The sequence below is a fragment of the Manis javanica genome, chromosome 5 (assembly GCF_040802235.1).
Source record: "Manis javanica isolate MJ-LG chromosome 5, MJ_LKY, whole genome shotgun sequence".
Classification (NCBI taxonomy): domain Eukaryota; kingdom Metazoa; phylum Chordata; class Mammalia; order Pholidota; family Manidae; genus Manis; species Manis javanica.
The window spans coordinates 63,674,599-63,700,180 of record NC_133160.1 but is presented as its reverse complement, the minus strand read 5'-3'; the positions used below and the strand labels follow the sequence as shown (position 1 = coordinate 63,700,180).

General features: G+C 37.7%; 1 protein-coding gene across 11 annotated transcripts in view; it reads right to left on the bottom strand.

Moving 5' to 3' along the window:
• The window catches only part of SCLT1 (sodium channel and clathrin linker 1), a 213,252-nt gene extending 191,639 nt beyond the window's left edge, over positions 1-21,613 (bottom strand). For all 11 annotated transcript variants that reach the window (XR_012131572.1, XR_012131571.1, XR_005055813.2 and 8 more), the window contains exon 1: positions 21,410-21,613. Coding sequence is in view for 7 of the 11 variants with exons in the window: in XM_073237048.1 (XP_073093149.1) it covers positions 21,410-21,443 (34 nt within the window). In the remaining 4 variants the exon portion in view is untranslated. The remainder of the gene's footprint in view (positions 1-21,409) is intronic.
• Positions 21,614-25,582: the final 3,969 nt, after the last annotated feature.

Here is a 25,582-nt window from a genome sequence, read left to right as displayed (position 1 = left end):
GGTAATATTAACTCAATTTAAAAATTGGCAGAGAAACTGAACATTTTTCCAAAGAGGACATCCAGATGGCCAATAGGCATATGGATAATCAACATCACTAATCATCATGAAAATGCAAATGAAAACCACAATGAGGTATAGCCTCACACGAGTCAGATTGGTTACTATCCAACAAAAGAAATAACAAGTGTTGGTGAGGATGTGGAAAAATGGGAACCCTCAGATTGGTCCAGTCAATGTGGAGGTTCCTCAGAAGACTAAAAACAGAAATAACGAAACAACCCCACAATTCTACTTCAGGGAGTTAACATGAAGAAAACAAAATAATTGATTCAAAAAGATAGGTGCACTCCTATGTTTATTGCCAAATTATTTGCAATAGCCAAGATATGGAAGCAACCAAAGTATCCATCAATACATGAACGGATGAAGAAAATGTGTTACATATACACAACAGAATATTGCTCAACAATAAAAAACAATGAAATCTTGTCATCTGCAATAACACAAATGTAACTAGAGGGTACCTATGCTGAGTTAAATAAGCCAGGTAGAGAAAGACAAATTCTGTATGATTTCAATTATGTGGAATCTAAAAAAACCAAACAAATGAACAAAAGAGAAATAGATTCATAGACACCGAGAAGAAACTGGTGGTTGCTAAGGGGGAGGGGACTGGCAGGAGTATGTGAAGTGGATGAAAGACATAATGAGGTACACTTATGGTATGAATTAGTCACGAGGATGAAAATACAGCACAGGAAATATAGCAAATCATGCAATGTTATTGAATGTTGACAACATTTATTGTGAGCATTTAATGTAGAATAAAATTTTTTTTTAAAGTGGTAAGAAGACTTAAATGAGAACTTCACAGAAAGGTTATGGAGGTGGCCAAATATCACTGAGAAGCTGCTAAACCTCATTAGGCATCAGGAAAATACAAATTAAAATTACAATTAAATAAAAAGCCAAGATTTTTAAAAAATGGTGATAATGGAGAATAAAAAAAACTCTCCCACCTTTAAAACATACACATAACTCTTATAGTAATATATCCAACCAAAATGTGTGCACTTGAACACCAAGAGCCATGATGAAAAATGTTAACAGTATTATTGTCAATGGCACCCAAACTGGAAACCACAAATATCCACCAAAAGAAGAGTGGATAAATAGTGATAAATTTAAAAACTCTAATAGTCTACAGTAATGACTATTTTTGCATATACATGCAAAAATATGGATAAACCTCAAAAACATGTTGAATGAAGAAGTCAAACAAAGAAGGATACAGTTTATGATTTCATTTATATGAAGTTCAAACACAGGCAAAATTAAACTATAGTGACAAAGTAAAGGTACTGGCTATCTTTAGTTATTTTGAGGACACAGTAGAGATTATGATTATAAGGGAGCTTCTCAGGTCCTAGTAATGTTCTATTTCTTGACCTGGGTTGTGGCTATGTGAGTTTGAACTTAGTAGTAATTCACTTAAGCTTTATGTTTGTTTCTATATTGTTGTGAATATGTTAAACAGAAGCAAATATACATATATATGCAATATGTGTTAACTATATATACATATAAATAAAAATATATATATAATATCCACATGAATAATATATGCATTCTACATTGGGAACTTTAGATAATAGTTTCTTCCTTGAAAGTACAACTTATTTCGTGGAGAAATATGACAGATATGTGATTCTGATAGGGGAACAAATAATTATGGAATATTAATAAAGTAAATGGTTTTCAACTTTTTATTGTATTTAAAAGGAATTTCCACAACTTTCTGTTGTTACCCTCAGAACTTTTAAGATAGTACTGGACACATAGAACTTTTCCACCAATATAGTATTCTGGTTTCTATCAGTCTCAAAAAAAGATTGGAGTTATGGCCATGGATAAAATAATTCAAAAGCCAGCTACTTTTTTTTTTCCCCTGATAGGGTTTTCAAATAAGAAAAAAAAAGTTTTAGTGATTAAAATAGCTTAGAAGTCAATTGCAGAATAATAATAACAGGAACACATTCAATCTTCAAAGACTGATTTTACTCTGGAGAAAATTTTACTGTAACTTAAATCTATTTTCTTCATTCATTCAACAAGTATTTATTACACTGTTTTTTAATTTGCATTTTTTGGATTAGTGATGAGATTGACATTTTTTCATATTTTTAGTAATCTTCAGGTTTTAATTTTTTTTAAATGGCTTTCTCATAGTCTTTAACCATTTTTCTGTTAGTGTGAATATATTCTTGTGAAGAATATTTCTAAGTTCTGGATGCTAACCAACTCTCAGTTTCCTTTATTGTAAATATATTCTTCCCTCTGTAGTTGGGCTAGTTATTTATTGATGATATCTTTTGTGATGTCCAAGTTTTAATATCTAATTTATTATATTCATCTTTCCTTCCAGTCAAAATATGTACATTTGTTGAAAGAATCTGCCCATGTGCTGAGATCTGAAAGATACTCTCAAGTTTTTTCTTAATGTTTTAAGAGAATTTAGTCCTTTAATCAATGTGGATGATGATATTTCTATATAATGTGAGAAAGATATCTTTACCATTTTTTCTCTCCTATTTGGAAAGCCAATTATTCTACCACCATTTGCAGAACACTCTATCCTTTCCCATTTATTTCTTATTCCTGTTCTTTTAGATAACAAGTGTGCATGTATGTATGTGTCTTTTTCTTGTTAACTTAATCCACTGATCTATGTATTCATCAGTCTGGCAATATTTAATAATTGGAGACTTATAAGAAATCTTAAGAGCTGGTAAAATGAAATTTCCCACCTTGATAGTCTTTAAAACTCTCTGGGCTACTCTTAGCTCTTGCACATAGATTTCAGAACCATGTTGTCAAAACTAGGTTTGGGATTGCATTTAATCTACCTATCAATTTGTGGGAGAATTGACATATTACTATAATGAGTGTTCTAATCCATAAATTTGATATGTTTCTCCATTAACTAAGCCTTCTTTTATGTATGCAATAGTTTTCTAATGCTAACTCTCCTCCTACTGCTGGGATGAACTCAATATGGAGACAACTGTATGTGCGTGTATATATCTACAAACCCACATATATTTTCATTGCTGGATTTTATTTAATATTTCATTTGGAATTTTAATTTCTACATGCCTAAGTGAAATAGACCTGTAATTTTTCTTTCCTACTAGTGTCTTTTTTGGGTAGTATTTAAGAACACAGACACTGAAACAAGACTGCTTTGGTTCAAATCTCAGCTCAGTCACTTAGTTATGAATTAAACTTGAACTTGTGGTGGCACTTAAGCAGAGGGTTGAGATATTATCTATGGTTACTAAACAGTTGGCTAAGAGAACTTCAAAGGCAAGCTAAACAACTGATTCAAGGATGAGGTATTACTGGACATATAATAAAGGAAAAGAGGGGCATAACCATATTAACCTACTGACAAATTCTATACTGTTTCAGAAAATTGAAGAGAATGAAGTATTTTCCAAGTAATTATTGGCAGCCCTGTGATTGCCCTAGTTTAATGACTTGAGAGACTTTCCAAGGTCATAGCACAAAGAGCAAAAATGTAGGCAGAGATAAGCAGACTCTGTGAGTTAAGGAGTAGGAGCTCAAAGTCGGAGGAGGCCAAGTAACTAGAATTGGCAGGACAAAGTATGGGAGAGAAAGCAGCACACAGAGAACTCTTGTTATATGAAATCTATGGAGGCTCTCTCAGGTAGGCAACACAGTACTGAGTAGCTCATTATCTATTAAAGAAATTGAATTTGTGGTTTAAAATCTTTAAAGAAAACTCTAGGTCCAATTGACTTTACTGCTAAGTTCTATGAAACTTATAAAGAAGAAATAATACTAATTCTATACTCTTTCAGAAAACTGAAGAGAACAAAATATTTTCCAAGTAATTTTATGAGGCTAGCATTGCCTGATACAAAAACCAGACAAACACATTATAAGGGGGAACAAAGACTTTATGAACACAGAAAGTTAAACGTTTTCAAAAAAAAGTTTTAGAAAATCAAACCAAACAATGTATAAAAAGGATAACACATGACCAATAAGAATTAGTCCCAAAGGTAAGGCAGGTTTAATATTTGAAAATTAATCAATGTAAATCACCCTATTAACAAACTAAAAATGAAAAAAAAGCTGATATCTCAATAGATGCAGGAAAAGAATTAGAAAAAAAAATCCAGCATCCATTCTGATAAAAATTCTTAGAAAACTAGTAATACAAAGGAGCATCCTCTACCTACTAAGAATACTAGGAAAGGAAGGAAATTCAAGGTGGTGGTCTAAGAGGTGAAACAGAGATCTCCTCCCCAAACCACATATATTATTAAAATATAGTTAATACAACTAATCCTAAAATAACAACAGGAAAGAAGGCTGAACCAGACTTCATACACCTGGAGAACAGAGCAGACCTAATGAAACAGGGCACCAGCACAGCTGTGACCCCCAATATCACTCCAGGGGCTGAGCAGCTCCAGAGACTAGAGCTTCTGGGCTCTAGAGGGCACCACATACAAATATGAAATGACAAAACCGGGTTCAAACAAAAATCTCACAAACACCTGAAAAAGGAGAAAATGAAACTGAACTCACCAATCTTCCTGAGAGACCAAAATAAAAATCATAAACATGCTCATGGACATACAGAAAAATATTCAAGAACTCAGGAATGAATTTAGGATAGAGATTCAATCATTAAGAAATTCCATATCTGCAATGAAACATACAATTGAGGGATTTAAAAGCAGGTTCAATGTAGAGGAAGAGATGGTAAATGGAACAGAAATTAGAGAAAAGAAGCTGAGGCACAGAGAGAAAAAAAGGATCTATAAGAATGAAAGAATACTGAGAACTGTGTGACCAATCCAAATGGAACAACATTTGCATTATAGGGGTACCAGAAGAAGAAGAGAGAAAAGGGATATAAAGTATCTTTGAGGAGGTAATTGTTGAAAACTCCCCCAATCTGGGGAAGGAGATATTCTCTCAGGCCATGGAGGTGCACAGATCTCCCAACACAAGCGAACCAAGGAAGACAAAACCAAGATATATAATAATTAAAATGGCAAAGATCAAAGATAAGGACAGACTTCTAAAAGCAGCTAGAGAGAGAAAAAGATCACCTACAAAGGAAAACCCACCAAGCTATGATCAGACTTCTCAGCAGAAACCTTACAGGCCAGAAGGGACTGTCATGATATATTTAATGCAATGAAACAGAAGGGCCTCGAACCAAAAATACTCTACCCAGCAAGGTTATCATTCAAATCTGAAGGAGGGATTAAACAATTTTCAGATAAGCAAAAGCTAAGAGAATTTACCTCCCACAACCCACCTCTACAGTGTATTTTGGAGGAACTGTTATAGATGGATGTATTCCTAATGCTAAATAGCTCTTGTTAGGGGAAATAAAACCACAGTAAAGAAAGTAGAACAATTAATTACTAGCAGATGCAAAATCAAATCAACTACCCCCAAAGTCACTCAAGGGATAGACAAAGAGTACAGAAAATGATACCTAATATTTATGTTAAGAATGGAGGAGGAAGAAAAAGAAAGAAAAAAAAGAACCTTTAGACTGTGTTTGTAATAGCATGGTAAGTTAAATTAGACTGTTTAGATGGTAAGGGAATTAGGCTTGAACCTTTGGTAAGCACGAATATAAAGCCTCAATGGCTATAAGTACATACTTATTGATAATCACCCTAAACGTAAATGGTCTGAATATACCAATAAAAAGACAGACAGTCACTCAATGGATAAAAAAACAAGACCCATCCTATGCTGCCTAAAAGAGACTCACTTCAAACCCAAAGACATACACAGACTGAAAGTAAAGGGATGAAAAAAGATATTTCATGCAACTAACAGCGAGAAAAAAGCAGGAGTTGCAGTACTTGTATCAGACAAAATAAACTTCAAAACAAAGAAAGTCACAAGAGACAAAGAAGGACATTATATAATGATAATGGGGTCAGTACAATAAGAGGATATCAACTATTATAAATATCTATGCACCCAACACAGGAGCACCTACATATGGGAAACAAATACTAACAGAATTTAAGGGGGAAATAGAGTGCAATGTGTTCATTTTAGGAGACTTCAACACACCACTCACTCCAAAGGACAGATCAACCAGACAGAAAATTAGTAAGGAGACAGAGGCACTGAACAACATATTAGAACAGATGGGCTTAACGGACATCTACAGAACACTTCATCCAAAAGCAACAGGACACAAATTCTTCTCAAGTGCTCATGGAACATTTTCCAGAATAGATCATATACTGGGCCACAAAAAGAGCCTCAGTAAATTTAAAAAGATTGAAATTGTACCAACCAGCTTCTCAGATCACAAAGGTATGAAACTAGAAACAAATTACACAAAGAAAAGGAAAAAGCCCACAAACACATGGAGGCTTAATAACATGCTCCTAAATAATCAATGGATCAATAACCAAATGAAAACAGGGATCAAGCAATATATGGAGACAAATGACAACAACAATTCAACACCGCAAAATCTGTGGGATGCAGCAAAGGCCATGCTAAGAGGGAAATACATTGCAATGCAGGCCTACCTCAGGAAAGAAGGACAATCCCAAATGAACAGTCTAAACTCACAATTAACGAAACTATAAAAGGAAAAAACAAATGAGGCCCAAAGTCAGTCGAAGGGGGGACATAATAAAGATTAGAGCAGAAATAAATAAAATTGAGAATAAAACAATAGAAAGAATCAATGAAAGCAGGAGCTGGTTATTTGAGAAAATAAACAAAATCAATAAACCCGTAGGCAGACTTATCAAGAAAAAAAGAGAGTCTACACATATAAACAGAAACAGAAATGAGAAAGGAGAAATACAAATAATTGTGAGACAATACTATGAAAATTTATATGCTAAAAAACTGGATAACCTAGAAGAAATGGAAAACTTTCTAGAAAAATACAACCTTCCAAGGATGACCCAGGAAGAAACAGAAAATCTGAATAGACCAATTAACAGGAAGGAAATGGAATTGGTAATCAAAAAATTACCTAAAAACAAAATCCCTGGGCAGATGATTTCACTGCTGAATTTTATCAGACATTTAGTGAAGATCTAATATCCATCCTTCTTAAAGTTTTCCAAAAAGTAGAAGATGAAGGAACAATCTCAAACTCATTCTACGAGGCCAGCAACACTCTAATACCAAAACCAGGCAAAGACATGATGAAAAAAGAAAATTGCAGACCAATACCCCTGATGAACACAGACGCAAAAATACTCTATAAAATATTAGTAAACTGAATTCCAAAATACATCAAGAGTATCACACACCATGACCAAGTGGTATTCATCTCAGGGATGCAAGTATGGCACAACATTTGAAAATGCATCAACATCATCAACCACATAAACAAAAAGGACAAAAACCACATGATCAGTCCATAGATGCTGAAAAAGCATTTGACATAATTCAACATCCATTCATGACAAAAAATTTCAATAAAATGGGTATACAGGGGAAGTACCTCAACATAATTAAGGCCATATATGACAATCCCACAGCCAACATTATACTTAACAGAGAGAATTTGAAAGCTTTCCTTTAAGATCAGGAACAAGACAAGGATGCCCACTCTCCCCACTTTAATTCAACATAGTTCTAGAGGTCCTAGCCATGGCAATCAGACAACACAAAGAAATAAAAGGCATCCACACTGGCAAGAAAGAAGTTAAACTGTTCCTGTTTGCAGATGACATGATATTGTACATAAAAAACCCTAAAGAATCCACTCCAAAACTACTAGATATAATATCTGAATTCAGCAAAGTTGCAGGATACAAAATTAATACACAGAAATCTGTGGCATTCCTATACACTAATGATAAACTAGCAGAAAGAGAAATGAGAAAAACAATTCCATTCACAATTGCATCAAAAAGAATAAAATACCTAGGAATAAACCCAACCAAGGAAGTGAAAGACCTATACTCTGAAAACTACAAGACACTCATGAGAGAAATTAAAGAAGATACCAGTAAATGGAAATACATCCTGTGCTCACAGATAGGACAGGATAGGAATAATTAATATTGTCAAAATGGCCATCCTGCCTAAAGCAATCTACAGATTCAATGCAATCCCTATCAAAATACCAACAGCATTCTTCAATGAACTAGAGCAAATAGTTCTAAAATTCATATAGAACCACACAAGATCCTGAATAGCCAAAGCAATCCTGAGAAGGAAGAATAAAGCAGGGGGGGATTATGCTCCCTGACTTCCAGCTCTACTACAAAGCCACAGTAATCAAGACAATTTGGTACTGCCACAAGAACAGAACCATAGACTAAAGGAACAGACTAGAGAGCCCAGATATAAGCCCAACCATACATGGTCAATTAATATACGATAACGGAGCCATGTATATACAATGGGGAAATGATAGCCGTTTCAACAACTGGTGTTGGCAAAACTGGACAGCTACATGCAAGAGAATGAAACTGGATTATTGTCTAACCCCATATACAAAAGTGAACCTGAAATGGATCAAAGACCTGAATGTAAGTCATGAAACCATAAAACTTTTAGAAGAAAACATAGGCAAAAATCTCTTGAATATAATCATGAGCAACTTTTTCCTGAATGTATCTCCTTGAGCAAGGGAAACAAAAGCAAAAATGAAAAAAATGGGACCACATCATGCTAAAAAACTTCTGTTCAGCAAAGACCACCATCAGCAGAACAAAAAGGCATCCTACAGTATGGGAGAATATATTTGTAAATGACATATCTGACAAGGGGTAAACATCCAAAATATATAAAGAATTCATACGCCTTAACACCCCAAAAGCAAATAACCCTATTAAAAAATGGGCAGAGGATATGAACAGACACTTCTTCAAAGAAGAAATTCAGATGGCCAACAGGCACATGAAAAGATGTTCCACATCACTAATTATCAGGGAAATGCAAATTAAAACCACAATGAGATATCACCTCACACCAGTTAGGATGGCCAACATAGAAAAGACTAGGAACAACAAATGCTGGTGAGGATGCAGAGAAAGGGGACTGCTGTTGGGAATGTTAATTAGTTCAACTATTGTGGAAAGCTGTATGGAGGTTCCTCAAAAAAGTCAAAATAGAAATACGATTTGACCCAGGAATTCCACTTCTAGGAATTTACCCTAAGAATGCAGGAGCCCAGTCTCAAAAAGACATATGTACCCCTGTGTTTATTGCAGCAGTATTTACAATAGCCAAGAAATGGAAGCAACCTAAGTGTTCATCAGTAGATGAATGGATAAAGAAGATGTGGTACATATACACAATGGAGTATTATTCAGCCATAAGAAGGTAAGAAATCCTACCATTTGCAACAACATGGATGGAGCTAGGGGTATCATGCTCAGTGAAATAAGGCAGGCAAAGAAAGACAAGTACCAAATGATTTCACTTACCTGTGGTGCATAAGAACAAAGCAAAAACTGAAGGAACAAAACTACAGCAGATTCACAGAACCCAAGAATGGACTAACAGTTGCCAAAGGGAAAGGGACTGAGGAGGGTGGATAGGAAGGGAGGTAAAGGAGGAATAAGGGGCATTACGATTAGCACACATAATGTGGGGTGGGGGCACAGGGATTGCATTATAGCATAGAGTAGACAAGTAGTGACTCTACAGCATCTTACTTCACTGATGGACAGTGACTACAATGGGGTATGTGGTGGGGACTTGATAATGGGGGGAATCTAGTAACCACAATGTTGCTCATGTGATTGTAGATTGATACCAAAAAAAAAAAAATACTAGGAAATGCCTATAGCTAGTATCTAATTCTGAAAGACAGATACTTTCTCCCTAAAATCAGGAACAAGACATGGATGTTCATTCCAACCACTCATCTTCAACACCATACTGGAAATTCTAGCCAGTACAGTAAGGGAAGAAAATGATATGAAAGGCATTGAAATTGGAAAGGAAGAAGTAAAGTTGTGTTTTCACTTACAGATGAAAAGATTTTCTATGTAGAAAATGATGGCTTTAAAGGAAACCTACTAAAACTAGTAAGTGAGTTTGGAAAGGTTGCAGGGTACAATAAGCAAAAGTAAAAAAACCCACAGTATTTCTATATACTAGCAATGATAAATCAGAAATTGAAGGTAAAAGAAATAGTACCATTTAAAAGTTATCAAGGAAGCAGAGCCAAGATGGCGGCGTGGGCAGAGCAGTGGAAATCTCCTCCCAAAAACACATAGAGCTATGAAAATAAAACAAACAAAACTCTTCCTAAAATAGAGACCAGAGGACACAGGACAACATCCAGACCACATCCACACATGCAAGAACCCAGCACCTTGTGAATAGGGTAAGATACAAGCCCCGGCCCGACGGGACCCGAGCGCCCCTCCCCCCAGCTCCTGGCGGGTGGAGAGAAAACGGAGCGGTTTTTTTTTTTTTTTTTTTTTTTTGGCGAGTGCTTTTTGGAAGCTTTAAAGGGTCAGGGACCCCATTGCTAGGGAGGCAGGGCGGCGGGACCGGTGAGCGGTGCCTGGGACTGGCACCTGAGGACAAAGATCGCGCGTTTTTCCCTACGGGACCGGTTGGCGGGCACCTGAGACCAGCGCCTGAGGACGGAGGAAATCGCGTGTTTTCCCCCTTTTCTTTTTTTTTCTCTTTTTGGTGAGTGCTATTTGGAAGCCTTAAAGGGACAGGGACCCCGGTGCTAGGGAGGCAGGGTGGCGGGACTGGTGAGCGGGTGACTGGGACGGGCGCCTGAGGACAAAGACTATCCCATGTTTTTCCCTGCGGGACCGGAGGGCGGGTGCATGAGACTGGCGCCTGAGGACGGAGGAATTCGCACATTTTTCCCCTTTTTTTTTCTCTTTTTGGCGAGTGCTTTTTGGAAGCCTTAAAGGAACAGGGACCCTGGTGCTAGGGAGGCAGAGCAGCAGGACCGGTGAGCGGGTGCCTGGGACCGGCACCTGAGGACAAAGAATATTGCGCGTTTTTCCCTGCGGGACCGGTGGGCGGGTGCCTGAGACCGGTGCCTGAGGACGGAGGAAATCGCGCGTTTTCCCCCCCTTTTTTTTTCTCTTTTTGGCGAGTGCTTTTTGGAAGCCTTATAGGGACAGGGACCCCGGTGCTAGGGAGGCAGAGCAGAATGACCGGTGAGAGGGTGCCTGGGACCGGCGCCTGAAGACAAAGAATATCGCGCATTTTTCCCTGCGGGACCAGTGGGCAGGTGTTTTTTGGAAGCCTTAAAGGGACAGGGACCCCGGTGCTAGGGAGGCAGGGCAGCAGGACCAGTGAGCGGGTGCCTGGGATTGGTGCCTGAGGAAAAAAAAAAAAATTAGGTGTTTTTTCCTTTTTTTTTTTTTTTCCTGTTCCCTCTCTCATTGTTGCTGTTGTTTTGGTTTCGAGAGTGCTTTTGGGAAGTCTTAAAGGGGCAGGACAGGACACTTAAGATCAGAGGCAGGGAATCTGGGGATCTCTGGGCACTCTAACCCCCTGGGCAACAGGGAGCACAGAGGCCCCTTAAGGAGAAAAATAGCCTCCCGGCCACTCCCCCTCCAACGGAGCTCCACCACTTTGGAGGAGCAGCCCCAGCCAGGCCAGGCCCACAGCAACAGCGAAGATAAACTCCATAGCAAACGGGCAGGTAGCAGAAGCCCTGTCTGCGCACAGCTGACAAGCATAAGCCACTAGAGGTCGCTATTCTCCCAGGAGAGGAAGGCCACAAACCAACAAGAAGGGAAGGTCTTCCAGCAGTCACTCGTACCAGCTCTGCAACATATCTCTATCAAAATGAAAAGGGAAAATTATAGGCAGACAAAGATCACAATGACAACACCTGAGAAGGAGACAGACCTAACCAGTCCTCCTGAAAAAGAATTCAAAATAAAAATCATGAACATGCTGACAGAGATGCAGAGAAAAATGCAAGAACAATGGGATGAGATGCAGAGAAAAATGCAAGAGGAATGGGATGAAGTCTGGAGGGAGATCACAGATGTCAGGAAGGAGATCACAGAAGTGAAACAATCCCTGGAAGGATTTATAAGCAGAATGGATAAGATGCAAGACGCCATTGAAGGAATAGAAGCCAGAGAGCAGGAACGTATAGAAGCTGACATAGAGAGAGATAAAAGGATCTCCAGGAATGAAACAACACTAAGAGAACTATGTGACCAAACCACAAGGAATAATATTTGTATTATAGGGATACCAGAAGAAGAAGAAAGAGGAAAAGGGATAGAAAGTCTCTTTGAAGAAATAATTGCTGAAAACTTCCCCAAACTGGGGGAGGAAATAATCGAACAGACCATGGAATTACACAGAACTCCCAACAGAAAGGATCCAAGGGGGACAACACCAAGACACATAGTAATTAAAATGGCAAGGATCAAGGACAAGGAAAGAGTTTTAAAGGCAGCTAGAGAGAAAAAGGTCACCTATAAAGGAAAACCCATCAGGCTAACATCAGACTTCTCAACAGAAACCCTACACGCCAGAAGAGAATGGCATGATATACTTAATGCAATGAAACAGAAGGGCCTTGAACCAAGGATACTGTATCCAGCACGACTATCATTTAAATATGATGGCGTGATTAAACAATTCCCAGACAAGCAAAAGCTGAGGGATTTTGCTTCCCACAAACCACCTCAACAGGGCATCCTACAGGGACTGCTCTAGATGGGAGCACTCGTAAAAAGAACAGAGAACAAAACACACAACATATGAAGAATGGAGGAGGAGGAATAAGAAGGGAGAGAATTAAAGAATCTCCAGACAGTGTATATAACAGCTCAATAGCAAGCTAAGTTAGGCAGTAAGATACTAAAGAAGCTAACCTAGAACCTTTGGTAACCACGAACCTAAAGCCTGCAATGGGAATAAGCACATATCTCTCAATAGTCACCCTAAATGTAAATGGACTTAATGCACTAATCAAAAGACACAGAGTAATAGAATGGATAAAAAAGCAAGACCCATCTATATGCTGCTTACAAGAAACTCACCCTAAACCCAAAGACAAGCATAGACTAAAAGTCAAGGGATGGAAAAACATATTTCAGGCAAACAACAGTGAGAAGAAAGCAGGGGTTGCAGCACTAATATCAGACAAAATAGACTTCAAAACAAAGGAAGTAACAAGAGATAAAGAAGGACACTACATAATGATAAAGGGCTCAGTCCAACAAGAGGATATAACCATTATAAATATAAAAGCACCCAATACAGGAGCACCAGCATATGTGAAGCAAATACTAACAGAACTAAAGACGGAAATAGACTGCAATGCATTCATTCTAGGAGACTTCAACACACCACTCACCGCAAAGGATAGATCCACCGGGCAGAAAATAAGTAAGGACACACAGGCACTGAAGAACACACTAGAACAGATGGACCTAATAGACATCTATAGAACTCTACATCCAAAAGCAACAGGATATACATTCTTCTCAAGTGCACATGGAACATTCTCCAGAATAGATCACATACTAGCTCACAAAAAGAGACTCAGTAAATTCCAAAATATTGAAATTCTACCAACCAATTTTTCAGGCCACAAAGGTATAAAAGTAGAAATAAATTCTACAAAGAAAACAAAAAGGCTCACAAACACATGGAGGCTTAACTACATGCTACTAAATAATCAATGGATCAATGAACAAATCAAAATAGAGATCAAGGAATATATAGAAACAAATGGCAACAACAACACTAAGCCCCAACTTCTGTGGGACGCAGCGAAAGCAGTCTTAAGAGGAACGTATATAGCAATCCAGGCACACTTGAAGAAGGAAGAACAATCCCAAATGAATAGTCTAACATCACAATTATCAAAACTGGAAAAAGAAGAACAAATGAGGCCTAAAGTCAGCAGAATGAGGGATATAATAAAGATCAGAGATGAAATAAACAAAATTGAGAAGAATAAATCAATAGCAAAAATCATCGAAACCAAGAGCTGGTTCTTCGAGAAAATAAACAAAATAGATAAGCCTCTAGCCAACTTATTAAGAGAAAGAGAATATACACAAATCAACATAATCAGATATGAGAATGGAAAAATCACGACAGACTCCACAGAAATACAAAGAATTATTAAAGACTACTATGAAAACCTATATGCCAACAAGCTGGAAAACCTAGAAGAAATGGACAACATCCTAGAAAAATACAACCTCCCAAGACTGACCAAGGAAGAAACACAAAAGTTAAACAAACTAATTACGAGCAAAAAAATTGAAACGGTAATCAAAAAACTACCCAAGAACAAAACCCCGGGGCCGGACAGATTTACCTCGGAATTTTATCAGACACACAGAGAAGACATAATACCCATTCTCCTTAAAGTGTTCCACAAAATAGAAGAAGAGGGAATACTCCCAAACTCATTCTATGAGGCCAACATCACCCTAATACCAAAACCAGGCAAAGACCCCACCAAAAAAGAAAATTACAGACCAATATCCCTGATGAATGTAGATGCAAAAATACTCAATAAAATATTAGCAAACAGAATTCAACAGTGTATCAAAAGGATCATACACCATGACCAAGTGGGATTCATCCCAGGGATGCAAGGATGGTACAATATTTGAAAATCCATCAACATCATCCACCACATCAACAAAAAGAAAGACAAAAACAACATGATCATCTCCATAGATGCTGAAAAAGCATTAGACAAAATTCAACATCCATTCATGATAAAAACTCTCAGCAAAATGGGCATAGAGGGCAATTAGCTCAACATAATAAAGGCCATATATGATAAACCCACAGCCAGCATTATACTGAACAGCGAGAAGCTGAAAGCATTTCCTCTGAGATCGGGAACCAGACAGGGATGCCCACTCTCCCCACTGTTATTTAACATAGTACTGGAGGTCCTAGCCACGGCAATCAGACAAAACAAAGAAATACAAGGAATCCAGATTGGTAAAGAAGAAGTTAAACTGTCACTATTTGCAGATGATATGATACTGTACATAAAAAACCCTAAAGACTCCACTCCAAAACTACTAGAACTGATATCGGAATACAGCAAAGTTGCAGGATACAAAATTAACACACAGAAATCTGTACCTTTCCTATACACTAACAACGAATCAATAGAAAGAGAAATCAGGAAAACAATTCCATTCACCACTGCATCAAAAAGAATAAAATACCTAGGAATAAACCTAACCAAAGAAGTGAAAGACTTATACTCTGAAAACTACAAGTCACTCTTAAGAGAAGTTAAAGGGGACACTAATAAATGGAAACTCATCCCATGCTCATGGCTAGGAAGAATTAATATCGTCAAAATGGCCATCCTGCCCAAAGCAATATACAGATTTGATGCAATCCCTCTCAAATTACCAGCAACATTCTTCAATGAATTGGAACAAATAATTCAAAAATTCATATGGAAACACCAAAGACCCCGAATAGCCAAAGCAATCCTGAAAAAGAAGAATAAAGTAGGGGGGATCTCACTCCCCAACTTCAAGCTCTACTACAAAGCCATAGTAATCAAGACAATTTGGTACTGGCACAAGAACAGAGCCACAGACCAGTGGACCAGATTAGAGACTCCAGACATTAACCCAAACAAATATGGTCAATTAATATTTGATAAAGGAGCCAAGGACATACAATGGCAAAACGACAGTCTCTTCAACAGATGGTGTTGGCAAAACTGGACAGCTACATGTAGAAGAATGAAACTGGACCATTGTCTAACCCCATATACAAAGGTAAACTCAAAATGGATCAAAGACCTGAATGTAAGTCATGAAACCATTAAACTCTTGGAAAAAAACATAGGCAAAAACCTCTTAGACATAAACATGAGTGATCTCTTCTTGAACATATCTCCCCGGGCAAGGAAAACAACAGCAAAAATGAGCAAGTGGGACTACATTAAGCTGAAAAGCTTCTGTACAGCGAAAGACACCATCAATAGAACAAAAAGGAAGCCTACAGTATGGGAGAATATATTTGAAAATGACACATCCAATAAAGGCTTGACGTCCAGAATATATAAAGAGCTCACACGCCTCAACAAACAAAAAACAAATAACCCAATTAAAAAATGGGCAGAGGAACTGAACAGACAGTTCTCCAAAAAAGAAATACAGATGGCCAAGAGACACATGAAAAGATGCTCCACATCGCTAATTATCAGAGAAATGCAAATTAAAACTACAATGAGGTATCACCTCACACCAGTAAGGATAGCTGCCATCCAAAAGACAAACAACAACAAATGTTGGCGAGGCTGCGGAGAAAGGGGAACCCTCCTACACTGCTGGTGGGAATGTAAATTAGTTCAACCATTGTGGAAAGCAGTATGGAGGTGTGTCAAAATGCTCAAAACAGACCTACCATTTGACCCAGGAATTCCACTCCTAGGAATTTACCCTAAGAATGCAGCAATCAAGTTTGAGAAAGACAGATGCACTCCTATGTTTATCGCAGCACTATTTACAATAGCCAAGAATTGGAAGCAACCTAAATGTCCATCGGTAGATGAATGGATAAAGAAGATGTGGTACATATACACAATGGAATACTACTCAGCCATAAGAAGTGGAAAAATCCAACCATTTGCAGCAACATGGATGGAGCTGGAGAGTATTATGCTCAGTGAAATAAGCCAAGCGGAGAAAGAGAAATACCAAATGATTTCACTCATCTGAGGAGTATAGGAACAAAGGAAAAACTGAAGGAACAAAACAGCAGTGGAATTACAGAACCCAAAAATGGACTAACAGGTACCAAAGGGAAAGGAACTGGGGAGGATGGGTGGGCAGGGAGGGATAAGAGGGGGGAAGAAGAGGGGTATTAAGATTAGCATGCATGGGGGGAGGGAGAAAGGGGAGGGTGGGCTGCACAACACAGAGAGGACAAGTAGGGATTCTACAACATTTTGCTAAGCTGATGGACAGTAACCGTAATGTGGTTGTTAGGGGGACCTGATATAGGGGAGAGCATAGTAAACATAGTATTCTTCATGTAAGTGTAGATTAAAAATTAAAAAAAAAAAAAGAAAGAAAGAAAGAAAAGGGGGATTACTCCTTAACAGGATAAAACTATTGGTAAATCAAAGATCAATGCATGCTTTAAATATCCTTAATGTTGATCACTTAAAGGCTGTCAGATGATCAGCTATGGAGGTACTCTTTTCTGATAATATTCCTTTCTCTTAATAAAGAAAAAAAAAAAAAGCAGTTATTGTGTGCTGACCTCCAATGAGTTCTGCACAGTGGTATAGAGGGCATGTCAAAGTGTGGGCAAAGGGTTTGTTTGTTTCTATGCAGAAGATCAAGGCCTAGCTTGGATACCCAGAAAATGAACTAAGATACGATATGAGGAGGAGCTTCTGGCATCAGCACTCTCCGGAGGACTCGTGCCAGGGGATGATCATCAAAAAGCCTCCACAGTGATCCAGGTGATGCTGCGATCGTGGCTGCGTCCACCCCACCGTTTCCTGGACTTGCCATTGGAATGAGGAGGGAGATGTCTAGGCTGGCATGTGCATACAGTGAGACAACGAATTTGACCGGATCTGTACTGTTGGAACTCAACCAGGAGGTGGGAGAGGTGCAAGGTGTAGCAGTCCAAAATCTTATGACTATAGACTATCTACGGTTAAAAGGACATATGGGAGGTGAACAGATCCCAGAAATGGGCTGCTTTAATTTGTCTGATTTCTCTCAGACTGTTCAAGTACAGCTGGACAATATCCATCATATCATAGACAAATTTTCACAAATGCCTAGGGTGCCTAAATGGTTTTCTTGACTTCACTGGAGATGGATGGTAATTATAGATTTGCTTTGTTTATGTCACCGTATTCCTATTATGTTAATATGTGTGTACAAATTAGTTAGTAGTTTAAAACCTATACATACTTAAGGTACTCTACAAGAAGATATGTCAAAGAAATAATCAATCCTCCCATGTTTCATTCATATGCTACCTCTATAGCTTTTCTTCTTCCTTCCTAATTACAACCCTTAAATAGAATTCATGCCTCATATCAAAGTTACCGAGTATCATAATTCCTCCAGGTGGTAAAGATACCTCGAGACAAGTGCTGGGCATAGAAGCCACAGGGCATAAATCTGCAAAGAAGTAAAAAGCTAACCTTTTCAAACAATATGGCTTCTCTCTCACTTACCAACTTTACATTTCCCTGTATGGCCCCGGAAGATGACTGGTTAGCCAGAGACGGGTAAGATTCCTCAAGGAAGGAACAACCTAAGACAGGCACAGTCGCAGGGGGGCCATCAGGTGAGAATTTGGGGATCAACAGAGGTGAGGCTCAGAACCTCACCCCCACTGCTTTGAGAGAAATCTTCTGCATCCGTGGATGTCTTGCTGCCCTTGTCTAGCCTGGATTAATACTTAGTCCATAGGCACACACCTGATCATCTGATCATCTACATTTGCCTTCTTACAGCACTAAACTATGTTTTCTACCTTTATCTTGCATCTACCTACCACTTCAGCATTTTATTAAAAATAAAAATAATAATAATAATAGGAGAAATGTGGGATCAACATATAAATCAAGTACAAAAATCAAACGAATATTCATATTTGACCTGATTGTTTATAGTTCATAATGCGTGATAAAACCGAAAGTTTCTGTGATGAATGCCCTTGTACTGTTCACCATGTAAAGAATTTATTCACTATGTAAGAATTCGTTCACCATGTAAGAACTTGTTCGTTATGCTTCAGAAAATTGGAGACTGACGAGAGTTAGGCTTGAGATGGATTAATGATTGTACATTGAGCATTGACCCCCCTATACTGAATTTTATTGTTGTTAACAACCATTTGATCAATAAATATGAGAGATGCCCGCTCAAAAAAAAAAAAAAAGTTCCTAGAGTCCCAACTCCTGGAATTGTGGAGCAAGCTCTCCAAAATTCTGCTTCTTCTTTAAAAGCAGTGAGAACAAAAACTGTCAAAATAAACTTTTTCAGAACTTTAGAAATTAAAGGCTTGTAACAAAAAAAAAAAGTTATCAAAAACAGCTATACATAGAGATAAATCTCACAAGAAATGTGCAAAGCCTATATACTAAAAGGTACAAATACATTGCTGAGAGAAATTAAAAGACATATCTATGTAGACACATATCTTTTCATTGATCAGAGGAGTCTATAACATTAAAATATGAATTCTACATAAATTGATCAATAGATTCAATAAAATGCCTACTAAAATATCAGCAATTTTTTAAGAAATCAATAAGTAGTTTCTAAAATTCATATGAAAGTACAAAATAAATAGGGCAACCAAAACAACTGTGAAAAAGAACAAACAGTCTAACATTATTTGATTTTAAGACTTATTATAAAGTTGCAATAATAAGACACTGAGATATTGGTGTCGATACACAAGAGCTCAATGGAACAGAAGAGGCCAGAAATAAATCTACACAAATATGGACAACTAATTTTTAACAAATGTGCAAAAGTAATTCAATGGTGAAAGGACTCTCTTTTCAATTGGGCATCAATATGCAAAAAATTTAACTTTGACCCTTTTTGCATCTTACACAAAATTTAACCCAAAATGGATCACAGATCTAAATATGAAACCTAAAACTACAACACTTCTAGAAGAAAACACAGAAGAAAATCTTTGTAGCTTGTGTAAGGTAAAGATTTCTTAGATATGATGCATATCCATAAATGAACAAATTGATAAACTGAACTTCATCAAAATCTAAACTTTCTGCTCTGTCAAAGACACTGTTAAGAAAATGAAAAGAAAAAATGAGTCCATCCTCACTGCTCATAATCCACAGTACAAGAATGAATTCTTCATTTCTTAGCTTGAGCATCATTACCCAGTTCTTGTCCCACAACTCAGTGGCCAGCTAATCCCCTTTATAGAGTGGGGGATATTCCCACTACACACCTGAGAAATAATGCTAATATTATAATATCATTATAGTGTTAATGATTTTAGATATATACTGTGCACTTAGTAGGTGCTATACACCATGCTAAGTGCTTTATTTGCATCATCTAATTTTTACAACCTCATGAAGGTTGTTGTGCTATTATATCCATTTTACAAATGAGAAAACTGAGGCATTAAAAAGCAAGTAACTTTCCAAAGGTCAAAGATCTGGAAAGAGAAAGAGCTAGGAAATGAGCCCAGACATACTGAATCCAGAGGTTGAGTTCTTAACTACTGGTCTATAATGCTTCCAAAATGAAACCTACCACTTCTTTTCCACTTTCCCTGTTCCTCAAGCCAAAGACCTGAGGTGCTGTGTACCTCTTTTTCTCAAATCCGCTTATCTCTAATCTCACTGTACCTACCCGAATTCACTTCTTACCAGTTGAATAGCAAGTCACCCAACTGCATTCTGCTATAATGCATGTTCCTCATAACACAGGAGGCTTTCCATACGAGGCTTTCCAAATCACAATCTGATCATGTCACTCTCAATTGAATTCCTACAGTGGTTTATATAATCTGTCCAAATCCTTCAACATAATAGCTGACAAGGCCCTTCACCATCTAGCCCCATGCTTTCTCTCAGCAACCTTGCCTATCTATATAAACCATATTCAATTCAGGCCAACTTCTTGCAAGTCAAAGCATATTATTAATCTCCTCAAGCTGCAAATAGTTTATTTTGGATGCAAACAGTTATTTATCTAGTAAATTCATATTAGTGTTTCAATTTTCAGTTCAAATGGCACCTTTCTTGACCATAGTTAATAATAACCCTGTAATAGTAAAGAAAGTATTTGTTTAGCACTATGTATCAGCTACTATTCTAACTCCTTAACATATTTTAACACTCATTTAATCATTCCAACAACCCTATGAGGAAACTGAGGCAAAAGAGTTACCAGTTGCTGCCACTTCAGTGTATTTATGGAATTCTTATATATCCCTCTATAAATTAAACTCGGAGGGGTGGGTAGAGCTGGCCTTTCATCATTGTAGCAGCCATGCTTGTGTATCTCCTGGCATATAACTGAAACAGAAGCTCAATAAACATCTTTTGAACAAGTGGCTAGAGCTGTACCTCTAGGTTCTAACAACACACCTGGCAACTCTTCCTGGCTATCAGCCCTCTAATTTCTCCAGAGTATGCGAGGAGCATAACAAATATGTTTAATGTCTAGCAGAGTCCCTGTAAGCTTAAGGAACCTACATGTATTTACAGACGGATTCTTGTTTAGTATATACACATCCTCATATATACCAAGCTTTTCCCACAGCTAACTTAAGTTTTTACACATTTCATGCTCCCACCAGGCATTAAAAAAGTTGGTCAACAATGACATTAAGCAGTACATAAAAGAATTCTCAAAAAAAGGAATATGGAGCTTACCTTGATCTCTCAGAAAGTCGATTTCTGTGGCCATTTCCGTACAATTTTAGTTTGGAACTTTCACAACCTCTACTTTCCTCAAAAAGACACAGAGCTCGCTGTTCGGGAAGACAGAACTGAGGCAACGCTCCGGAGGTTGTCAAGCAGTCGAGCTATGTAATCAGCATCCTACTCACGCGGCGTCAACAGCCCTGCCGCGCCTCCTTCTCCCGAGTCCCAGCCGAGGCCCTCGCTCAGGCGACAGGCCTCCGAGGTCAGGTTTGCTGGGGATCCGCCAACTGAGTTCTGTCCCACGTTCACCCGAATTCCAACCCGGTGGGACGGAGACGCGGGTGGATACAGGCGTCCCGAGGGTCACTCGGGGTCGAGTCGGGCCACGTAAGAGAGCGCAGAGGGAGCCAGCGGGAAACCGGTAACGGCGTCCTTCGCAGAGGCGGGGGCGACTCCAGGAGAGCGGTGAAGCCAGGGGCCAGCCGCGGAAGTCCACTTGGCCCGCCCGGCGACTTTGAAACCGGTGCCCTGGATCGCTCCTTGGAGACAGTGACGCCGCTAGCGTCATTACGCAGGCGTTAGTGCTTACGCCATTGCGCTTCCTAGAGTCCTGGCACGCTATTGGCTAGTTGTGAAGCGATGGGTGGGGCTGTGAGAAACTGGATTACAGCGGGTTGAGCTGTACGCCAGTCGGCGAGCAAGCTAGCGCCCATCTGTCTCTGCGTGGGGGGTCGTAGTGGTTTTGTTATGTTTTTTGTTTTTTTGGTTTTGTTTTTTAAAGAAAACTCTCAAAATGTAAACATAAGTAGGGCATTAAATACTTATTTTAAGTGCCCCAGTATCTTTGATACGTAGAACTTCTGGACTGGGAGAACCCGGGAGCCAAAGCAGGTGTACGCAAAGCATGCAGGTTTCTGCGGCTGGGGGTGGAACCCAGACTGGCGTCTTCGGAGTTCACCCCCAAGGCTGACGCTGGGGGGATTTATGAGTATGGATGTGTTAATGTCCAGAAACGACTTGTCCTGTCCCTCTTGGGTCTTTGGAGAAAGGAGACAGCCATTTAAAAGATTATCTCTTTTGCCAAAAGGCATGTATTTAGAAGTACTCCAAAGATCCAGCAAATTCAGCAGTTACTTCTTTTTATTTGTTAATTTTTTAAATCAAGGTATCATTGATAAACACTTACGAAGATTTCACATAAAAAACAATGTGGTTACTACTTTCACCCATATTATCGAGTCTCCCTCATACCCCATTGCAGTCACTGTGCATCAGTGTAGTAAGATGCCACAGAGTCACTACTTGTCTTCTCTGTGCTACACTGTCTTCCCCCTGAACCCCCCCCACACACCATGTGTACCAATCATAATACCCCTCAATCCTCTTCTCCCTCCCTCCCCGACTCTTCCCCTTTGGTAACCGCTAGTTCCTTCTTGGAGTCTGTGAGTCTGTTGCAGTTTTGTTCCTTCAGTTTTTCAGCAGTTACTTCTTTACGGACAATTTAGCTTCCTCAAAAAGAAGGAAAGACAGAAGTTACATTTTTTTTGAACGAAAAAATTAATCAAAACTTTACATTTGTGGATGGATTACAGTTCCCATTTTGTCTGGATTTAAACCTCTTTTTTAAAACTGAACATTTTAGGAAATATCAGTGCTAGGCAATAAAAATGTTAACTTGAAGCTAGACACAGCTTTAATACTTTTTAATAGATTATGTGTTCTTATGGTTTGATGTAGTTTCACCAATGACAAGTCATAGAGGTAGCTCAATTTAGCTTTCTCTTTAACAGTTTAAATTTTGTTGTCCTATACTCATAATGTTATGTAAAATAAGTAATGTTAGCAGAATGTATTAAGAAATTCTGAAGTCCTTTTATGAGCATCAACAAACTCACTGTTAAGAGAATGAGAGATGGTCCCTTCCTGTAAAGACTGGTGTCACATATGGAGACATATGTAATGACCATTAAAAAGTTTACTTTAGCTTTGAGGGAGTAAAGATTGAGCTTAACCTGTTTTTTAGTGGCCATGAAGTTAGCACAAAGACTTGTTGGAAGGAGAAAATGAGTGTGCAAGTTCCACTCTTTTTTCCAAGTGCATGGCTTTTTCTTCATGAACTTCTCACCAACTTTTCCAAGGACTTGCTAGTTTCTTCTCCTACAGTGAACCTTGTATATTGTCATGCTGTGGTTTCACTTAGTATTGAACAAGTAGTTGCAAACTTTACGGTTACACTAAAAGCTGATAAGATATATTTGTGTTGGTGAAAACAGAGAGTACCTTCTGGATATATAAAATCAGTGGTTTTTGCATTGCATAAATTAAATATCTGAAATTGGAATTTTTATCTCTGTACCCAAATTACTTGGTGTATAAAATTCAAATTCAATACAAACTATAGTTTTGGGGCTTGGGTTTTAAAAACCTTTGGGGCTCACTATAAGATTTTACTGGTTCAATGTTTGATTTTCAATATAGAATTTTCAAAATAATTTTCATATTTAAGAAAAAAACTGTTAATGTTTGCAATTATATTTAAAGTATCCACTCTAGTATTTCTCAATTTTAAAATTTCCCCTGTGTTCTCTCCCCACTTCTCCCTAAGTAGGTGCTTCCTTAGTATTTATTTCATGCTTCCTCCTGCAGTCTTTTTCATATACTTTGTCTCCATCATAGTAGCTGGAATCCACTAAGGGCTCAATAAATACCTGATGAAGGAATTAAAGAATTCAGTGAATGTGCATGGGAAGTATTATCATAATTGAGTATGAGGAATGAGAAATGAGAGAGAGAAGTACTTAGCATATGTGTAGCTGTTCTTTAGTCACTATTTCGTGTTTTTAAATTAGATATATTTCTGCAATAGAGAAAACCCTTGAAAATTTATAGATTTCACCAATATTAATTTATTCAATAAATTGACATTAAGCACCCAGTACTACATGAAAAACATCATGAAGAATACAAAGTTGGAAGTCTGAGCCAGAGTTAAAATCGTATCTAACACTCTCTGATATAATCAAATGCCATTAAAAGTGATTTTAAAAAACTCTTAATAATTATGTTTATTTTACCAGCCAAGGAAAGCAGGGTCTGGAAATTGTAGCACTCTTTCTAAGCTTGTGTTTTTTATTGTAACATTGGTTGAAAGAAACACATATGAAATCTCCCAAATTTTTAAGTGTCTAGTACAGTGTTGCTAACTATATGCATATTATTGTAGAGCAGATCTTCAGAATTCTTTCATCTTGAATGACTGAAACTCTATTCCTAATGAACAACTCATTTCCCTCTCCCATCAAAAGTGATGTTTTTTATAAAACAAAAATAATTGTTTTGGTTAAACAAACATAAAAGCTGTTTTTCCCCCAAGGTACTTTAAAAAGTATATTATAAGCAGAATATATTTAGGCTGAGTGATGTGAAACTGCCAATCTTCTGTAATTTCATATGATTTAGTTTAATACTTTACCTGCAAATACTTTTTGGCAGTATTTAATGGTAACATACAAATGTAATATCTACTCTCAAAGTTTGGGAGAACATGATGGTAACTGTACTTAAACATATAGATTATGCACATTATCCTCAGACTAGCTAAGAAATTCAGGAGCAATGACTCCTTGCTGAATTTAACCAACAGATCCCATAGAAATTTTGGTCACTCAGCAATCAAAATACAGAGTGGTTCTATTTATTTGGCAATATTGTAATTCTGTCAGTTATTACCTTATCTTGAGAAATGTAAATCTTTATACAAAATTATATTATGAATTTACATCTAATCCTATACAGAAATGATAAGACCACACTATCTTGGGTGAAAGAGATACTAAATGAGGGAAAATAGGTTGAGAGATGTTGAAACTGCTAGGATAGTTAAGACTGAACCAACTGGAACCATATTGTATATCTTTAGAACACTTAAGTATATATTATGATCTCAAGGGTCAGTTAGACTATCCTGTCTCATAGTCTAGTCTTCTATTAAGAAAACCACTTCAGAAACATGTCATTTTAATGGTATTAGCAAAAAAAAGTTTCTTAGGCAAACCTATATACTTTAATAATAACTAATCTTTTTTGAGTACTTTGTGACAATCATGGTTCTAAGTGCTTTATGTATATTTATACACACTTAATCCTTACAAAAACCTTTTAAGGTAGGTGCTTTTTAAAAAT